At 25.8% G+C, this 15161-nt stretch overlaps 1 protein-coding gene across 4 annotated transcripts; it reads left to right on the forward strand.

Moving 5' to 3' along the window:
• Nucleotides 1-610: 610 nt before the first annotated feature.
• On the forward strand, nt 611-13724 carry LOC132924425 (GTPase-activating protein skywalker-like). 4 transcript variants are annotated; one of them, XM_060988733.1, is made up of 11 exons: nt 611-1725; nt 2342-2530; nt 2634-2758; nt 2834-2941; nt 3014-3187; nt 3275-3493; nt 5993-6079; nt 9474-9632; nt 9711-9928; nt 10020-10157; nt 10367-13724. In XM_060988733.1, exons 1-11 carry the CDS (start codon nt 1347-1349, stop codon nt 10374-10376), a joined length of 1806 nt encoding a protein of 601 aa, XP_060844716.1. In that variant the 5' UTR covers nt 611-1346; the 3' UTR covers nt 10377-13724. The 4 variants fall into 4 exon arrangements, with proteins under 4 accessions (XP_060844716.1, XP_060844717.1, XP_060844720.1 ...); XM_060988734.1 differs by lacking the exon at nt 10367-13724 and having other exon boundaries at nt 10020-10161; XM_060988735.1 differs by lacking the exon at nt 5993-6079 and having other exon boundaries at nt 612-1725.
• Nucleotides 13725-15161: the final 1437 nt, after the last annotated feature.

Here is a 15161-nt window from a genome sequence, read left to right on the forward strand (position 1 = left end):
CGTCGTCGCTACCCACTCCCACCGAATTATTAACATTTTCCAGCGTACGTCCAAAAAGCATCATAAACAAACAACGGTTGTCCGATCGCGTACGGGTAGGTAGGTAGGTCGGTGTATACGTATACTCATACTCTATAATTTTATGATCGATAGAGGTAATAAAGGTTTAAAACGTTTCGTACCTCTATAGCTTAGAGTAATAAAACTATAGTCGTTTCAAAGTCGCAGCGGCGGCTATAACATAGGTAATCATAATAATAACGTTGTCTGACATCTATAGCCGTTATAATAACGTTGAACATATATATATAATATATATAGGTATTAGGTACCCCATAATATTTAATATATATAATATGTAAATACTAAATTGTAAGTACATAATAATAATAATAATACTATATTGTATATCTTTGTATAAACGCCGCCGCTTGTGCGTGCACAGATACCGATTTCACGTCGTCGCCTTAACCCTTTATTCCCTCCCCTACCCGCCATCAGCATCGAGGTCTCCGCACGGGCGCCTATTATTCCTTTGACCCTGCTGCTACCGAGTGCTGCTCGGCGCGAACCAGAACATTTAATCAATAACAAGATAAGGTGTTGTCCGCGCCGCTATCACGTCGAGTCTAGTCTCGTCGTGATAAAACCACCACTGCCGCCGCTTATTAACAATAATAATATTTAGATATATACAATTTTATCATATAAATTATAATAATGTAATATAATATAATATAATGAAACATCGTAATATTATTATGAATAAAAATATTATAAATCACCGGGCCTTCGTCGTGGTCGGTAACGAATAGCCAGGATATGATGATAAGAATAAACGGGCTTTCGTCGACGAGAGAAGAATCGTAGGTAATATTATTTTTATTGTCGTAGCGTCTCTACGGTACCAAGGCGTACCGCGTACGCAACACGGGAAATTGGCGTCATAGAATTTGCGGCCACGGGACGCACACGAGCACAGGCGCGCACGCGCGAAAGGTGTGTGTGCTGGGCGAATGTCGCGTGCCGCCGCCGCCGCCGCCACTGTCGATAGTGATAATGTACCGCGGGTTTTGAGAGGTTCTTCGCCGCAAACGACGATCGGATGACGTTCAGTTCGTTTCGTCGGCCTGACTACAATAATTACTGTTGATATTGTGAAATATCACCGTCTAACGATCGGTGAAATGAACGCACCTGCCGGCCACTGCCGCCGGTCCGTCGTTGTCTAGCGCGCCCTCATGTTTCGGTCAGGAACCGCTGCGGGAGGCGAGCAGGAGCAGTGATGTCAAACGTCAGAAAAACCAAGTTTGTGACTGTTAACGACTATACCTAAGTCAGTCCTCATGGTGGTGGCCGACAGTGCTATGTTGTCGACAGCAAAGGAGGAGTTGTCGTCTGCGGCAGACGTGTATCAGCCGCACGTCAACGTGGATGGTATACCACCACTGCCAATGACACTAGCGCAGCCATCCACATTCCCTGGCAGTCCCATGACGGCCAAGAAGCAAGCTCTCAAGTCGTTCAGTGACATCCAGAGCCTCCTTGCAGCAGGCTACCAAAAGGATGTCAAGAAGATACTGCGGGACAACTGCTGGCCGACCAACCATCCTATCAGGGCTCAATTATGGCCTGCACTTTGCAGACAACATGCATCTGAAAACAGTAACAACATGCAAGAGGGATTCTATTGGGATCTTGTACGACAATTGTTTGGGTCTACTGGTAAGAACAAAATTATGCTTTTTCCAATATTACTATTTTTATTAATAAGTAACACAATGTTTTTTTTTTTATTAGAAATTCTATGCTGATAAATTTATTTATCTAAATCTTTTCTTGGGTAGGTGTTATTGGTTACTGATAATTTAGAATTTTAAATTTTAAATATTTTTTTTTTTTTTAATACTAACAGATATTTAAAAATAAATAATATAATTTAATACTTTTATGAGTTATTTCAAATAATTAATTTACATATTCAATATTTTATGATCATATTTTTTTTAAGATGTTTTATTACATATAGGTATCTAAGTTTAAATGCTAAAAGATAAATATTTTATAGGTATTTAGTAAACATTAAAATAACTTTTTTCATTTTATGTTTAAATATAAAAATTGTATATTATGCACTATCGCCTGTATTTGTTTTGTTAGACACTGATCTATCCATGAATTAATCTGGATTTTGTTACATTTAACTAAAAATAAAAAAAACAATTCTATTAACATTTCAGAGTAAAACATTTAAAAACTGATTTAAGATGCTAATTAAAATTACATTTTTTAATTCAATCTTTTATTTTTGAAAATAATTTTTATATTTTTTACATACCAGATCTTCCAGATAAACCAATTATTTTACCGACATTTGTTGAGTCAAAACATAGACATTTACATCATCTTGATTCAACAGGCAAGAATATTACTGACAGAATTGTTTGTGTGCTGGGGTTTGCTTGTCCAGACATCACTTATAGCCCTGCTATATATTCGTTAACATCATTGTTGCTACATTTTATGCCTGGTTTGAATTTAATATTATAATTATTTTAATGACATACTTTATCTAAGAAACTATTCATTAAATTTGTTTTTTGTATATTGTATTATTTTTTTGTTTTTTTTAGAAGAGGAATGCTATAATAGTCTAACAAGCTTAGTTTCGTCCAAGAACTTAGTATTTGTAACACAAACAAAATTATTGTATGAAGTTACATGGAAAACTGTATTAAATATATGTAGAAAACATGTTGTGCGTACCAACAATTCATCAAACTGTAAATATTATAAGTGTTTTTTTTTTAATTTTAAAAATAATAACTTATAGAAATCTGCTGTGGGGCACATCGGGAAACATTGTCCAATAAAAAAAACAGAAAAAATGTACATGGATTGGATTTGGTGGATATTTCAAGGACTACCATTTCATCATGCAGTTAGTTAGATATAATGTGATGAAGATAATTTAAATGTATATTATACTACACATATAATATTTTTATTTTAGGTTCGAGTTATGGATTGTTATCTTCACGAAGGCATAAAAGTGTTGTATCGTATTTCTATGGCTATCTTGCAACTTTTTTATAAATACTCAACTACAAGTAATTCTATTTGGGCTGAAGAAATAAATAGTCATGGAGTAGATGTGGCTTTGATGAATTTTTGCCGTCAAATGCCGGTACATAATTAAAATATCCAATGTTTTTTTATGAAATAAATAATAGATAAGATTTATACAATTAATTTAATTTTTATTTTATTTTAGGCAAATCCACAGAAAGTGCTTAAAACAGCATTTAAAATTCGAGGTTTAAGTTCAGCATACATTCATAGAGTTTTTGTAAAAACTGAGATGATATTAAAGAGTAAAGCTGTTTTATCTGGTTCCAATAAATTAAATCGTTCCTGTTCTAGTGAAAATTTACCTACTAGTCAATCTCAAATGAATATTCAGATGTCCTCACATACACTTACTATTCGTGAGGTAAGTTGTAAAACATAATATAATTTATTAGGATTGTATAATAAAATAGTAATCTTATAATTGCTGAAAATTTTTAAATAGTAGTCATTATCTATGTATGTTGAAAGAGTCAAAATACTTAAATAATTTTTGCATATTACTTTTCTTTGGTTATTCTTAAATACTGTTAATCATATTCTCAACTTATTGTTTATTCTATTTTACCAATTTCCTATTACATCTATATAATCTATATGAAACTTATATAGTCCATATTAAAATTGAGATAGCATTTATAGGTACCTACCTACATTTAGTCGCATTATGTATTGTTTTCATAACTTTTTGCGTTATTAGTATTAATTTGACTAAGGGTTGTTACATTTTCAGCAATCATAATTATAGTTAATTTATTTTTACTGTATAAAAATTATAGTGTTGTCAAATAACAATTTTTAATATATAAATTACTACTGAAAAATTATTTTAGCAAATTACTCAAGTAGTCATCATATACCGCACTATTCTCTTATCAAACAACTCATTTTTTCAAAATCAATTAAAGTTTTTGAAAATATTTATTTTATATAATTTCCAGTTTTTTTTTTATGATTTTTGAGTAATCTTAGAGTAAAATAACATATTACAAAAATTATAGATGATATATAGATATTATAAAGTATATTTTTTTGAAGGAATGGCATCTGTTTTATATTTTATTATTATTTGATTTTATAATTGACTTTCAAAATTAAAAAAAATGTTATAAATTTAAATGATGTTTAAATTATTTTGAGATAATATTTAGACAAATTTAATGTCATACCATCAAAAATTTTGTTCTTTATCGATTTTTTTTTTAATGTATGATTTTACTTGATGATTATTTAAATACAAAGGTTCTGCATTTTATCTATGTTGCACATGGGCTAGAGAGAGAAAACAAACAATGCGCTGACATTCTTTTAAATATTTATGAGTTTATGACATATTTATTAACTTAATTTTTATGTATCGAAATATTCCAAAAAATATTCTGCTTCAGGATATGAAATTAAAAGTGATTGTTGTCATTCAAAGAAGTAAAAAAACTTAAAAAATGTTAACAATAAAAATAAAAAAATGTGTTTTATTTCAAATTAAAATTATGTAAAGAAAATATTTTTTAGAACTAAATAGATTTTAAAACAATGAGTGTTGTTTGATAAAAAAATTATTATTATTTTGTAAATTAATTTTATAAACAGGATGTTCATACATTTGCATATTTAATATTAAATACTAAGTAGCATAGTTAGTTACTTCAAGGTGACAGAATTCAATTTAATTTCAATTTTCATCTATAGGTAGGTACTTTGCATATTTCTAAGATTTTGTCATATTTGGCATATTTTTGCATAATCATGCATTTTTCATATTTAAAGAGCATTTTAATTCTTTTTAAGTTATTTTTAACACGTTAATAGTTTTGATAATAATCAAAAACTAATTCTAATTGAAAATATCAGCATTTTAAAAGTCTAATCAATCAATGTATATAATTAAATGGTACTACCCATCCAGTCTATTTTAAGCAATTGCATGAATAAATAAAAAAATTATATTTATTCATACAAGTTTTAAATAAATAAATGTTAGGATGTAATTAAGTTTTTTTATAAATTAAAAACCATTCTTTTTCATTTTTATAAGATTGTATGGCAATCAAAGGTTTTTTACTACATATTTACTAGTATGTGCATATTTTAGCATAAACAACATACAAACCTGTGTTTATGAAAATATAACAAACTTATTTCAAAATAATAATATACCATATAAGTATAAGTATTTTTATATTTTGTTATGTTTATTCTATTATAGTTTTTAAATTATTGTTAAATAATAATATATATATTATTGTTAAAACATAGCTATATAATAAACATAATAATATGTATGTAAAAATAATAATTTCTTATTTGTAAAATGATACTATACGCCCAAAACTACATGATTTTTATAAGAAATTTATACTTTATGTCTATAAGTAAACATACTAACTCCAAAAATTCATCTAGATTCTATTTTTCTAAAATACTTTCAATTGACCAAACAATACCAATTTGATTATTAATTTATTATGGTCAAAAAAATCTTAGTTTTTATTTTAAAAAGACCATTTTGATCGTCATTTTTTTAGTTGTATGCATACACATTTTTTTTTAATTTTTAGTCTAAAAATAATGTTTATTTCACTATTTTTACATGAAAAGTATACTTGATAAATTTCATTAATCTTAATACAATGTGATTAGATCTATAAAAACTATTATATTTAATAATTTAATTATTTTAAGTTAATTTGTATTGTTCAATCTTATATTTTTCCATAGTTGTTTTTAGTCTTAAAATATATAAAATAATTATAATAAATACAATCTGGTTATTAAAATCTTCAAATGATAGTGAATCATACTTGCATTTTATTAATAACATAACATTTGGTAATAAACTTGTGTGTGTTATGCTGACATTCAGGGAGAACATTCACCAAGCCCTCGGGCTTCCACGATGGCCAGTTATCCAATTAACAATATCAGATCTTTGATAGCTAATCATCAGGATGTAAGTTTATTATTTAAACTGCAGCTGAATTCAGATATTTTATACATTTTTATTTATTTATTTTTGCAGAACGTTTGAAATTAATTTATATTATTTTTTATCCAAGCTTTATTCTTTATATTTTTGAGTACATGCAATTAGCTTATATTTTATAATTATGATTTTAAAACTCTAGAAATTAGATCTAGAGTGGTGCCCTAAGCAAAATATTTTAGTTTATTTTTTTAAATTTTAATTTTGCAAGATTAATTCCAGTGTTGTTATTAAATTGTTTTAGTAATTAGAATTTATACATATATATATATATATTAGACATTTAGTGTTATCTATGTATATGTTTACACAGACCAATTACTTAAGTAATCACTGTATATAGATAAATTTACAATTTTTATTTAATTACCATAAATGTACATTAGAAAATTATAATTGAAGTATGTTATAAATGAATTTAGATTTATTTATAAATATTAATATTACAATTTATCATATGAAAATAAATGTTTGCATTTGATATTTGTTCAAGGATTAAGTATGTAAGGAATTGTTTGTTGAGGTATTAACTTAATTAGTTTATACTAGTTAAAGTTTATCTTACGACAATTTTTTCAATATATTGGTTATTATTGGGGCTCAAATTTTGTAGTAAAATAAATTGTTAAAAAAATATTTATAAATCCAAAATAGCGTGAATTTAATTTAAGCTTAAAAAATAAAAAATATTAAATTTATATATTAAGAAGATAAAAAACAAATTTACTAACATAAATTTAGTGACACCGTTTTCATTAAAATTTAGTTTATTGGGTAGGGTGTGGGTAGGGAGAGTGTTTATATATTTTTATACCTACATTAAAAACAGTAATTCTGAAATAACCTGATGTTATGTAAGCACATTTCTTATAAACTAAATATTTTTAATTATACACTCTCATTAATGGTTTGATTTAGTGCTATTCATAGGTATTTACAGAATCTACAGCTGTGTACTCTAAACGCAGAGCCTTCCTTCCGAGAATAGTAAATATACTAGCATAAGATCCATATGGTTTTAATACAGCCATAAACATAAGATATTTAATATTCATGAATAGTTTATTCATAAATATGAATTTATGATAATAATATTGTATTACAATTAATAGTGCATGGCTTAAAACTAAGTAACAAATAACGTAAAAATATTAGTTTTTTATTTAAACATTTTATAAAATAATTGTGTATATTTTTTATCTGAACTTTAAATGCTTAAAATAATATTCAGGGGAGGTATTCTACAAAATCTTTAAAAGAGATCTGTGAACGCCAATGGTATCATTAGGAATGTTATTGATTGTATTTGTATATTATTATTTATCACTGATAAAATTAAAATTTGGGTATTCCAATAATTATTTTTTCAGATATTCATCATTTATTGATAATTCCATTATTACCTAGTTAGTTTTGGCAATAGTAGGTAGTCTAATAAAATAAAATTATGAAATAAATAGGTAAAATTGTACAAACATAGTTAATGGTTGAAAAAAGCTCATTTAGGGGAAGAGCAAAATTAAGTTTACTTCATCGTAATCAGAATAATTTGAAACACATTTGTATTTAAGGAATTATTTGTATATATCACACTTATTGACAAAAAAAAAAATTGACTATTGTATTTCATGGTTTCATGGCTTAATATTTTCTATTTTTTTTTTATTTGACTGATACTTTTTCTATGTTACTTAAGATGGCATTATACCCACATGTGTTGTCTATGTCTTATTAACGTACAATGTACATCATAGGAAATTTGTGTTTGGCAGAGCACATTTTATGTTTTTAGCATATCATATGCTTTAATTAATATTATCATTTTAAAGTGAGTTATAGCAGTTATAGCTATGTAAAATATTACAACTGTAGTGGACCAACAACTGGTTGTCGAAACACAGGTCGTGTCGAAATAAAAAAGTGTCAAAATATTACTAAGTGCCGTTTATTGTTTTAATTGAAAATGTTCTAAGTCCAAATGACTAAATTCTGATGTAAACTGACGTGAAGGTGCTTACGTTAACTCTGGTAAATCACGTCTATCGGAGTCCTCTCCAGGGCCCACTTATATAGTCAGTGTCCCCCGACCTACTATTCATGTCCCTTCTGGCCTATTCCTAAGTGCGTCACACTTACGCATTTCAGGATGCACATGCGATGATAAATTCCAATATGGCGTCCGGTGACACACGGTCAACCGCAATCACTGAGTCCACGTGCACTTAGCACAACTTTAAAATGATAACATCAATAAAAGCATATGCCATGTTCTAGATAATATTCTTACCTTTAAGTTTGATAATAGGTAAATTGACTTCAATATTAAAGTAAAAACATAAAATATGTTCTGCCGAATGCAAATTTCCTATGATGTACTTTAGTAAGACAGAGACAACACACAACGTAACACATATAGTACTATATATTTTATGTATTGCGTATAATGTCCTCTTAATACACATACCAAAAAAATACCTGGCTATAATCACCATAATTTTTGTTCATTACATTTTTACTATCACTAAGGTTGAATCAAAATAATCAATATTTTATTTTTTCTGATTGATGTTATTTGTAAATTTATCATTTACTAACAATAATTGTTACATGTTTAATTTTATTCAATGCAATTTGTATGAACTATTATTTAATTTTAGTAAGTTGTATATGTTTTAAATATTTTATTCTGCACGAGATGTTTAAAAGTAATTTAAATTACTGACAAAGCAAATATTATTTTATGAAATAGTTTTTATTTTATTGTCTTATTACTAAATATATTCTGTTAAAGTATTAAATTAAATTATATATCATATTGTACATTATTGAAAAAAAATCAAGGCAAAGCTTGTAATCAGAATTATTTATGCCATAACATGATAATATTTTTTTTATAAAATTGTCATTATTACATGAAATAAAAAAATTTAGTTTTGTTTATTGCATTGCAGTATTACTGTCAATCTCCAAGATATTGTGATATTATTTAACAACATCAACATTTTAAGTGAAAAATGTACTTACAATTTGTACAATTATTTTTTTAGTACATATTAGGTACTTTTGTTGTGTAAATTATTGGTAAAAATACTGTGTATGATATTATTTATGTTACTTTTTTTATTAAGTGTGTTGTTAAAACCTGAATAAATATATTGTTTTGACATTATAGTTGATTTAGAGCCAACATTTTAATTGTGTTTTGATTTCTGATTTCATCATTGAATTACTATTCATGTTTTTATCAGTTTTATAAATTGATTTCATCATTATGGTTACATACCTTAAACTTTATTTAAAATCAATAAAATTGTATTTTTATATATTTATGATAACGTATTTTTATATTAATTAATTCCAGCTGTTCACATTATGGTCTTGGTTACCGGTGAGGATAACAATGTACCAACCAATACTTCTTTACACAACTGAAGAGCATGGCTGTAGTTTGACTACATTCTATGTTAGAGTTGAACACCACGAACCAACACTTCTACTAATTAAAACTTGCACTAATGAAGTATAAAATAATATACCTACACTAAATAATATATTAGACTGTTAAACAATTCTTAAATATTCTATTTTTATTTTTAAGGTTTTTGGTGCATATTGTTCTTCAAAGTGGATCGAGAGAAATAAAAAGGATGATCGTGGGAATAGACAAGCTTATTTTGGTACTGGTGAGACATTTATATTCAGTCTATATCCTGGTAAGGCAAAATACCCATGGGTTGGAATGGAAGTTGATAATGTACATCATGCTAATGAGCTGTTTATGGCAGCTGATCAAAAAATGATAACCATTGGCGGAGGGTAAAATTATTGATTAGTTATTTTATTTAAGTATTAAGTACTAGTTTGAAATTTATCATGATTAATTTTATTATTAATGTTCTTAATACAGCGATGGCCAAGCTATATGGATGGATGAAAACGTTCGGTATGGAAAAACAGAGAGTTGTTCTACATTCAACAATCCACCACTGTGTAAAAGTCGTGACTTTGAAATAAAAGTCTTGGAAGTCTACGGTTTTGATGGCGTGTAAGTAATTCAAAAAATAATATGAATATATCAGAATTATTAAGTGTTAAATTTTAAAACCCTGCTGAAGTGCCACAGGTCAACGTGACCTAATAAATTCACATAAAAAATTTTTAATACAATAATACTGATTTAATTATGTTGCATTTGTTGGTAATGTTATCATATTTTTTATTACAAAATTAACAATAATTTTATTTTATTTTTAGGATTCTTTAAAGCAAGTAGCAATTTAACTCAAAAGTTACAAGTCTACTAGTTATATACATATATATTTTTTTTTTTATACCCGTGGTTACTTATTTAGTAAGTAAGAATAAGCAATTTTTGTAATACTAAATCCACGACAATTATAAAATGTTTGTTCCTGGATTTTTACAATAGGTACTTACTACTTAGTTAATAATTGTAATATGTTTTGAGGTTGCACGAGTACTCAAATTTAACTAACAAATTTGATCCAAGTTTGATTTATTTTTGATTAATGAGTACTTGAGTATGCAAAATAGTTCTAGTACAAATTTTTTTTAAATATATTAAACTATTTCAATTATTAAAATATTACTATCATAATATTATATGGTATATATTTTTTTATTGTAATAAAATAATAATTACACCTTAAGTATTCATTGCTGACATAGAGTTGGGTTTTCATAAACAATTATTGTCTGTTCCTGCATATAATATTGAGTACAGTATTAACTATAAATGAAAAATATGAGTATGTGTGCAACTTAAGTATTTAAAAATATTATTCTATTTCATGTAAGTGATAACAGCCTATTTCAGAAACAAAAAGCATAATATTAGACCAAAGAAATTTTTGCTGTAGAGTAAATCACCAATGTATTAAATGAAATATACCAGTATTTTATCTAAAAATAATTAATTGTGGATTATAGACTTGATTGACTAGTTCATAATTTATTACGGAAGATAATGTTTAAGTAATTTATACTAATTATATAAAAAAAAAACAATTTATTGGTTAGATTTTTTTTAATCCAACCATGTTTTACATTACAATATCTCTAAATGTGTTCAACAATTTTTAATTCTAATCTTAAGAAATGTTTGCCCATTAAATTAAATTTGAGTAGAATTATAAATCTTATATTATGTTCCTGAATACATTTTTTTTGTGTTTTATTAATTACAGGCTGTATATAAAAAAGTATAGTCAATAAAAAATATTGTTATTCATAATTGATAGCTTATTATATTAGTTGAAAACTAAAAAGTGTACTTAATTATTATTAAGTGTGTATGTATATTGTAAATGCAACAGAAAATGATGAATTAGTGTTGAACTACTAATATACTGCTAACTTATAATAATTTTTAAATTAAGAATAATTATTTTCTGTTGGATATGATATGTCTTATAATTAATGTATTATTGGTATCGGAACACCAAGTAAATCGCCACTTCATTATTTAATTGTTATATTTTATAATTACATTTCTATGATTCCTATTAATTTTTTTAAGATACATCTTTATAATATTCGGTTTATTTCATCTATTTCCATATTTGCAATTGGTTTATAAATGTTTAATAATATAATTTACATTTTATCAAAAAATATATAGAAGAGTTCTATGTGATATATATTATTCTATATTGGTGATTTATTAAACATAATGGATCGATACTAATATACTTATATTTGATCACTTGTGTGTTCATTATGGGCATACAACATACATATTAGCGTGTGAAGCATTTTTAACTTATTATTTTGAGTATAATATACAAATTGCTTTTTCAAATTCTCCATTTTATTAGTTTGAAACGTTAAGTATTGTGTTTATTAGTTTTATGATTCAGTTGAGTTTCGAGTTAAGATATTAGGTTGATGATTTTAAATGATTCGAAATTGGAGTGTATTTGATTCTAAAAAATTTAACTAATATTCAACTAGTACTTTAAAAATGAGTTCATATTTATATTATGTTATAAAATTGGTTTTGAATAAATGTTATTTGATATAGGCTATTTAATATAAGCATGTGAGTGTGGTCGTATCCTAATTATTATTATACCATTTGTTAAATATTGAAAGTTAGTTTTCAATTATTATTATTATTATTTTTTAATACATAAGTATACATATATAATACATTAGGCATTATTATTTTCTCGGCTATTTTGTTGTTACCAAGCTAATTCCAATTTTATATTTATATATCAATATCATAATGGATTAAATAGTGTGTTTGAAATATGATGTTAGAATGTGAAATAATTTATATCGAGTATGAAAAAATTATATTATTTATGTTGTAAAATTGCATTTTGCATATTTTATTAAATTATTATCATTATTATTATTATACGCTTAGAATGCTATACTCATAGAATAGTGATATATATATATATACACTATACATTATAGATGTTAAATTTTCCCATCGAGCTTTTTAGTTGTTTAAAGTATGAACTTGTTGATAAGTGCATTTAATGCGCACTCTCCTGTCAGTTTTGTGTTAATTAATTTTGTTAAGTTTTTTTTTATTACCAAATGTACACACCGATAGCTTTATAATATCGTGTTTTATCGTTAAACATTTATAATATGTATACCTTTGTTGTTTTATTCGTATTTTTGTGTGAAAATGTTCAGTCTCTGGTAAAATTGGTGCAACACAATCTCAACCTTTTTAAATTTAAAATTTTTATATACGTTTTATTATAACTATAATCAAGACTACAATGTCAGATGTAATATTGTTATTCTGATAAGAAATAAAACTGTTGGTTACCTTTAAACACAATTTAACAATTTAACTTTGTTGCAACTTCTTTACCAGAGACTTCCATTAGTTCCAACTGTATTGTTATAATATATACAGTAGGGAAATTTTTAAAACGTGTTTTTTATTACTACTATTATTATTTTTAATATTATTATTGTTTTTGAAGTCTAGTCGAGTCCTTAAGTGGCGCGTCTTTTTTAATTCCGCCCATTTTATTATATCCCACTCAGCGATACAATGTTGTTACCTTTTAATTGTTTATATATCGTCGCCATCTGTGATATAACACCCATATTATAATATATTATGTTTTTCCCCTCCAGTCAACCCCTATTTTTTACATGCAAGTTTTTACTATATTAATTTTATTATAGAGAGTGGGCTTTACTTGATTTTGGATGTATATCTCATTTTATTTAAAACTAAAAATGTGTTATGTGTGTCCCATCCAGTAAGTGCCGAACAGTTTTTTATTATGTACCTCTCCCCACCATTGACCAACTATTATACGTGTCATTGCTGTTTATTTCATATTGCCATACTTAGCATCTTACTGTACATTTTTGTTACAATTCACTATGTTATTAATATAATATTATATTGATTCGTAAAAATGTTTTTTTTTTTTTTTTGAGATTTGTTACCAATTTAGTATTATTATAGACATTTTAATACCTTTATATGCATATATTATAATATAGAATCTGTACATAACATTAGGCTGTGTACTATTTGAAATGTGTGAGTTAGACCACAATGTATTCGAACTAAATAAAAATTGATTAACAGTATATTCGTCATATATATTACATTGTTCTTTATTTAAAATAAAATGGTATTATTTAGTGGTCTTGGTGAGTGTTTTTAAATAATAATAATAATATTTATTTTGCAAAACAACAAGAGATACATTATATAAATACATAGAATAATTAATTGCAGCACCCCCTAAAAGCAAAGCTTGTGCTGGGAGAGTGGTTCTTATATTATATAAACTTAGAATTAATCCATAAAAATAAATAAGTAATATCTAATATTAAGAAGTAGCAAAGTATAGATATACAATATTATTAACAGAGTATAAAATAAGAGTATGAAACAAAAATATATTATATTGAAAAACATAGTATTAAGGCTAATAAATTAATTAAATAATAGACAGATCAAGACTTTTTACATAATTTTTGAATGACTTTAAATTACTAAAATGGCTCATGTTTATATTTAAGGTTTGACACAGTTTTAGACCGTTATATAAAACACTCATTTGACCAAATACTTTATTATAATTAGGTAGGCATATGTTTATATTATGTTTATATCTTGTATAATGATCATGATCAAAGGTAATAATTAAATGATTATTTTTATAAAGTTGAACTAGTGTATTAAAATTAAAAATATGTCTACAATCATTAACTTTTAGTTCCTTATAAATTAACGTGGTACTTGTTTGAAATGATAGATTTAGAAGATATTTAATAATGCAGTTTATAGTTGTTAATAATCTAGATAGATGATTGTTGTAAGTTCCTCCCCATATTGCTATACCATAAGTAAAAACTGATTGTACCAAGGATAAATAAATAATTATTTTATATGAATTATTAAAAACATATTTGACTTCTTTAAAAATGAAAAAGAATTTACGTAAAATATTGTTTAAATAATTGATATGACTATCCCATTTAAACCTACAGTCTAGAATTAGGCCAAGGTATTTTAGTTCCTTAACATTTTCAAGAATAACACATTGTGAATTACATGTATTGCTAAAAGCTGAGACACATTTTAATGAATGGACTATTAAGTAGTTAGTATTTAAAATATTACACTTTTGTGGATTAATTCATTTATTTTAGTATTAAAAACCTCGAGCATAGAACCAACATCATCAAAAGACATAGAACGCCAATTAAGCGAAATAATAGCTTGAACTATTTATATTTACCATTAAAAATATCAATAAAAATTTTTAATGAATTATAACACAAATAAATTTATTTAAATATTACGTTATGCTGGAGGATATCAAAGCATAATATTGTTCTATGAAACATGCTGCAAAACTAATCTTGTGATATTAGCTTTAATATTCGATTGAATTAACTGGAATATTATTATTTCAAATTGAGATCATATGTGTGACTGTATTTGTAAGTTAAATTTTCTTTAACAATATTTAAATTTGTATGTAAATATATAAAATATTACAATTTAAAAATTATTACTATTATCTAA

This window comes from Rhopalosiphum padi, chromosome 3 (assembly GCF_020882245.1).
Source record: "Rhopalosiphum padi isolate XX-2018 chromosome 3, ASM2088224v1, whole genome shotgun sequence".
NCBI lineage: Eukaryota > Metazoa > Arthropoda > Insecta > Hemiptera > Aphididae > Rhopalosiphum > Rhopalosiphum padi.

Coding starts and splice junctions, on each gene's coding strand:
- LOC132924425 (XM_060988733.1), top strand. CDS start 1,347: ATGGTGGTGGCCGACAGTGCTATGTTGTCGACAGCAAAGGAGGAGTTG. Junction 6,080..9,473: donor TGATAGCTAATCATCAGGAT/GTAAGTTTATTA, acceptor AATTAATTCCAG/CTGTTCACATTATGGTCTTG. Junction 9,929..10,019: donor ATGATAACCATTGGCGGAGG/GTAAAATTATTG, acceptor TTCTTAATACAG/CGATGGCCAAGCTATATGGA.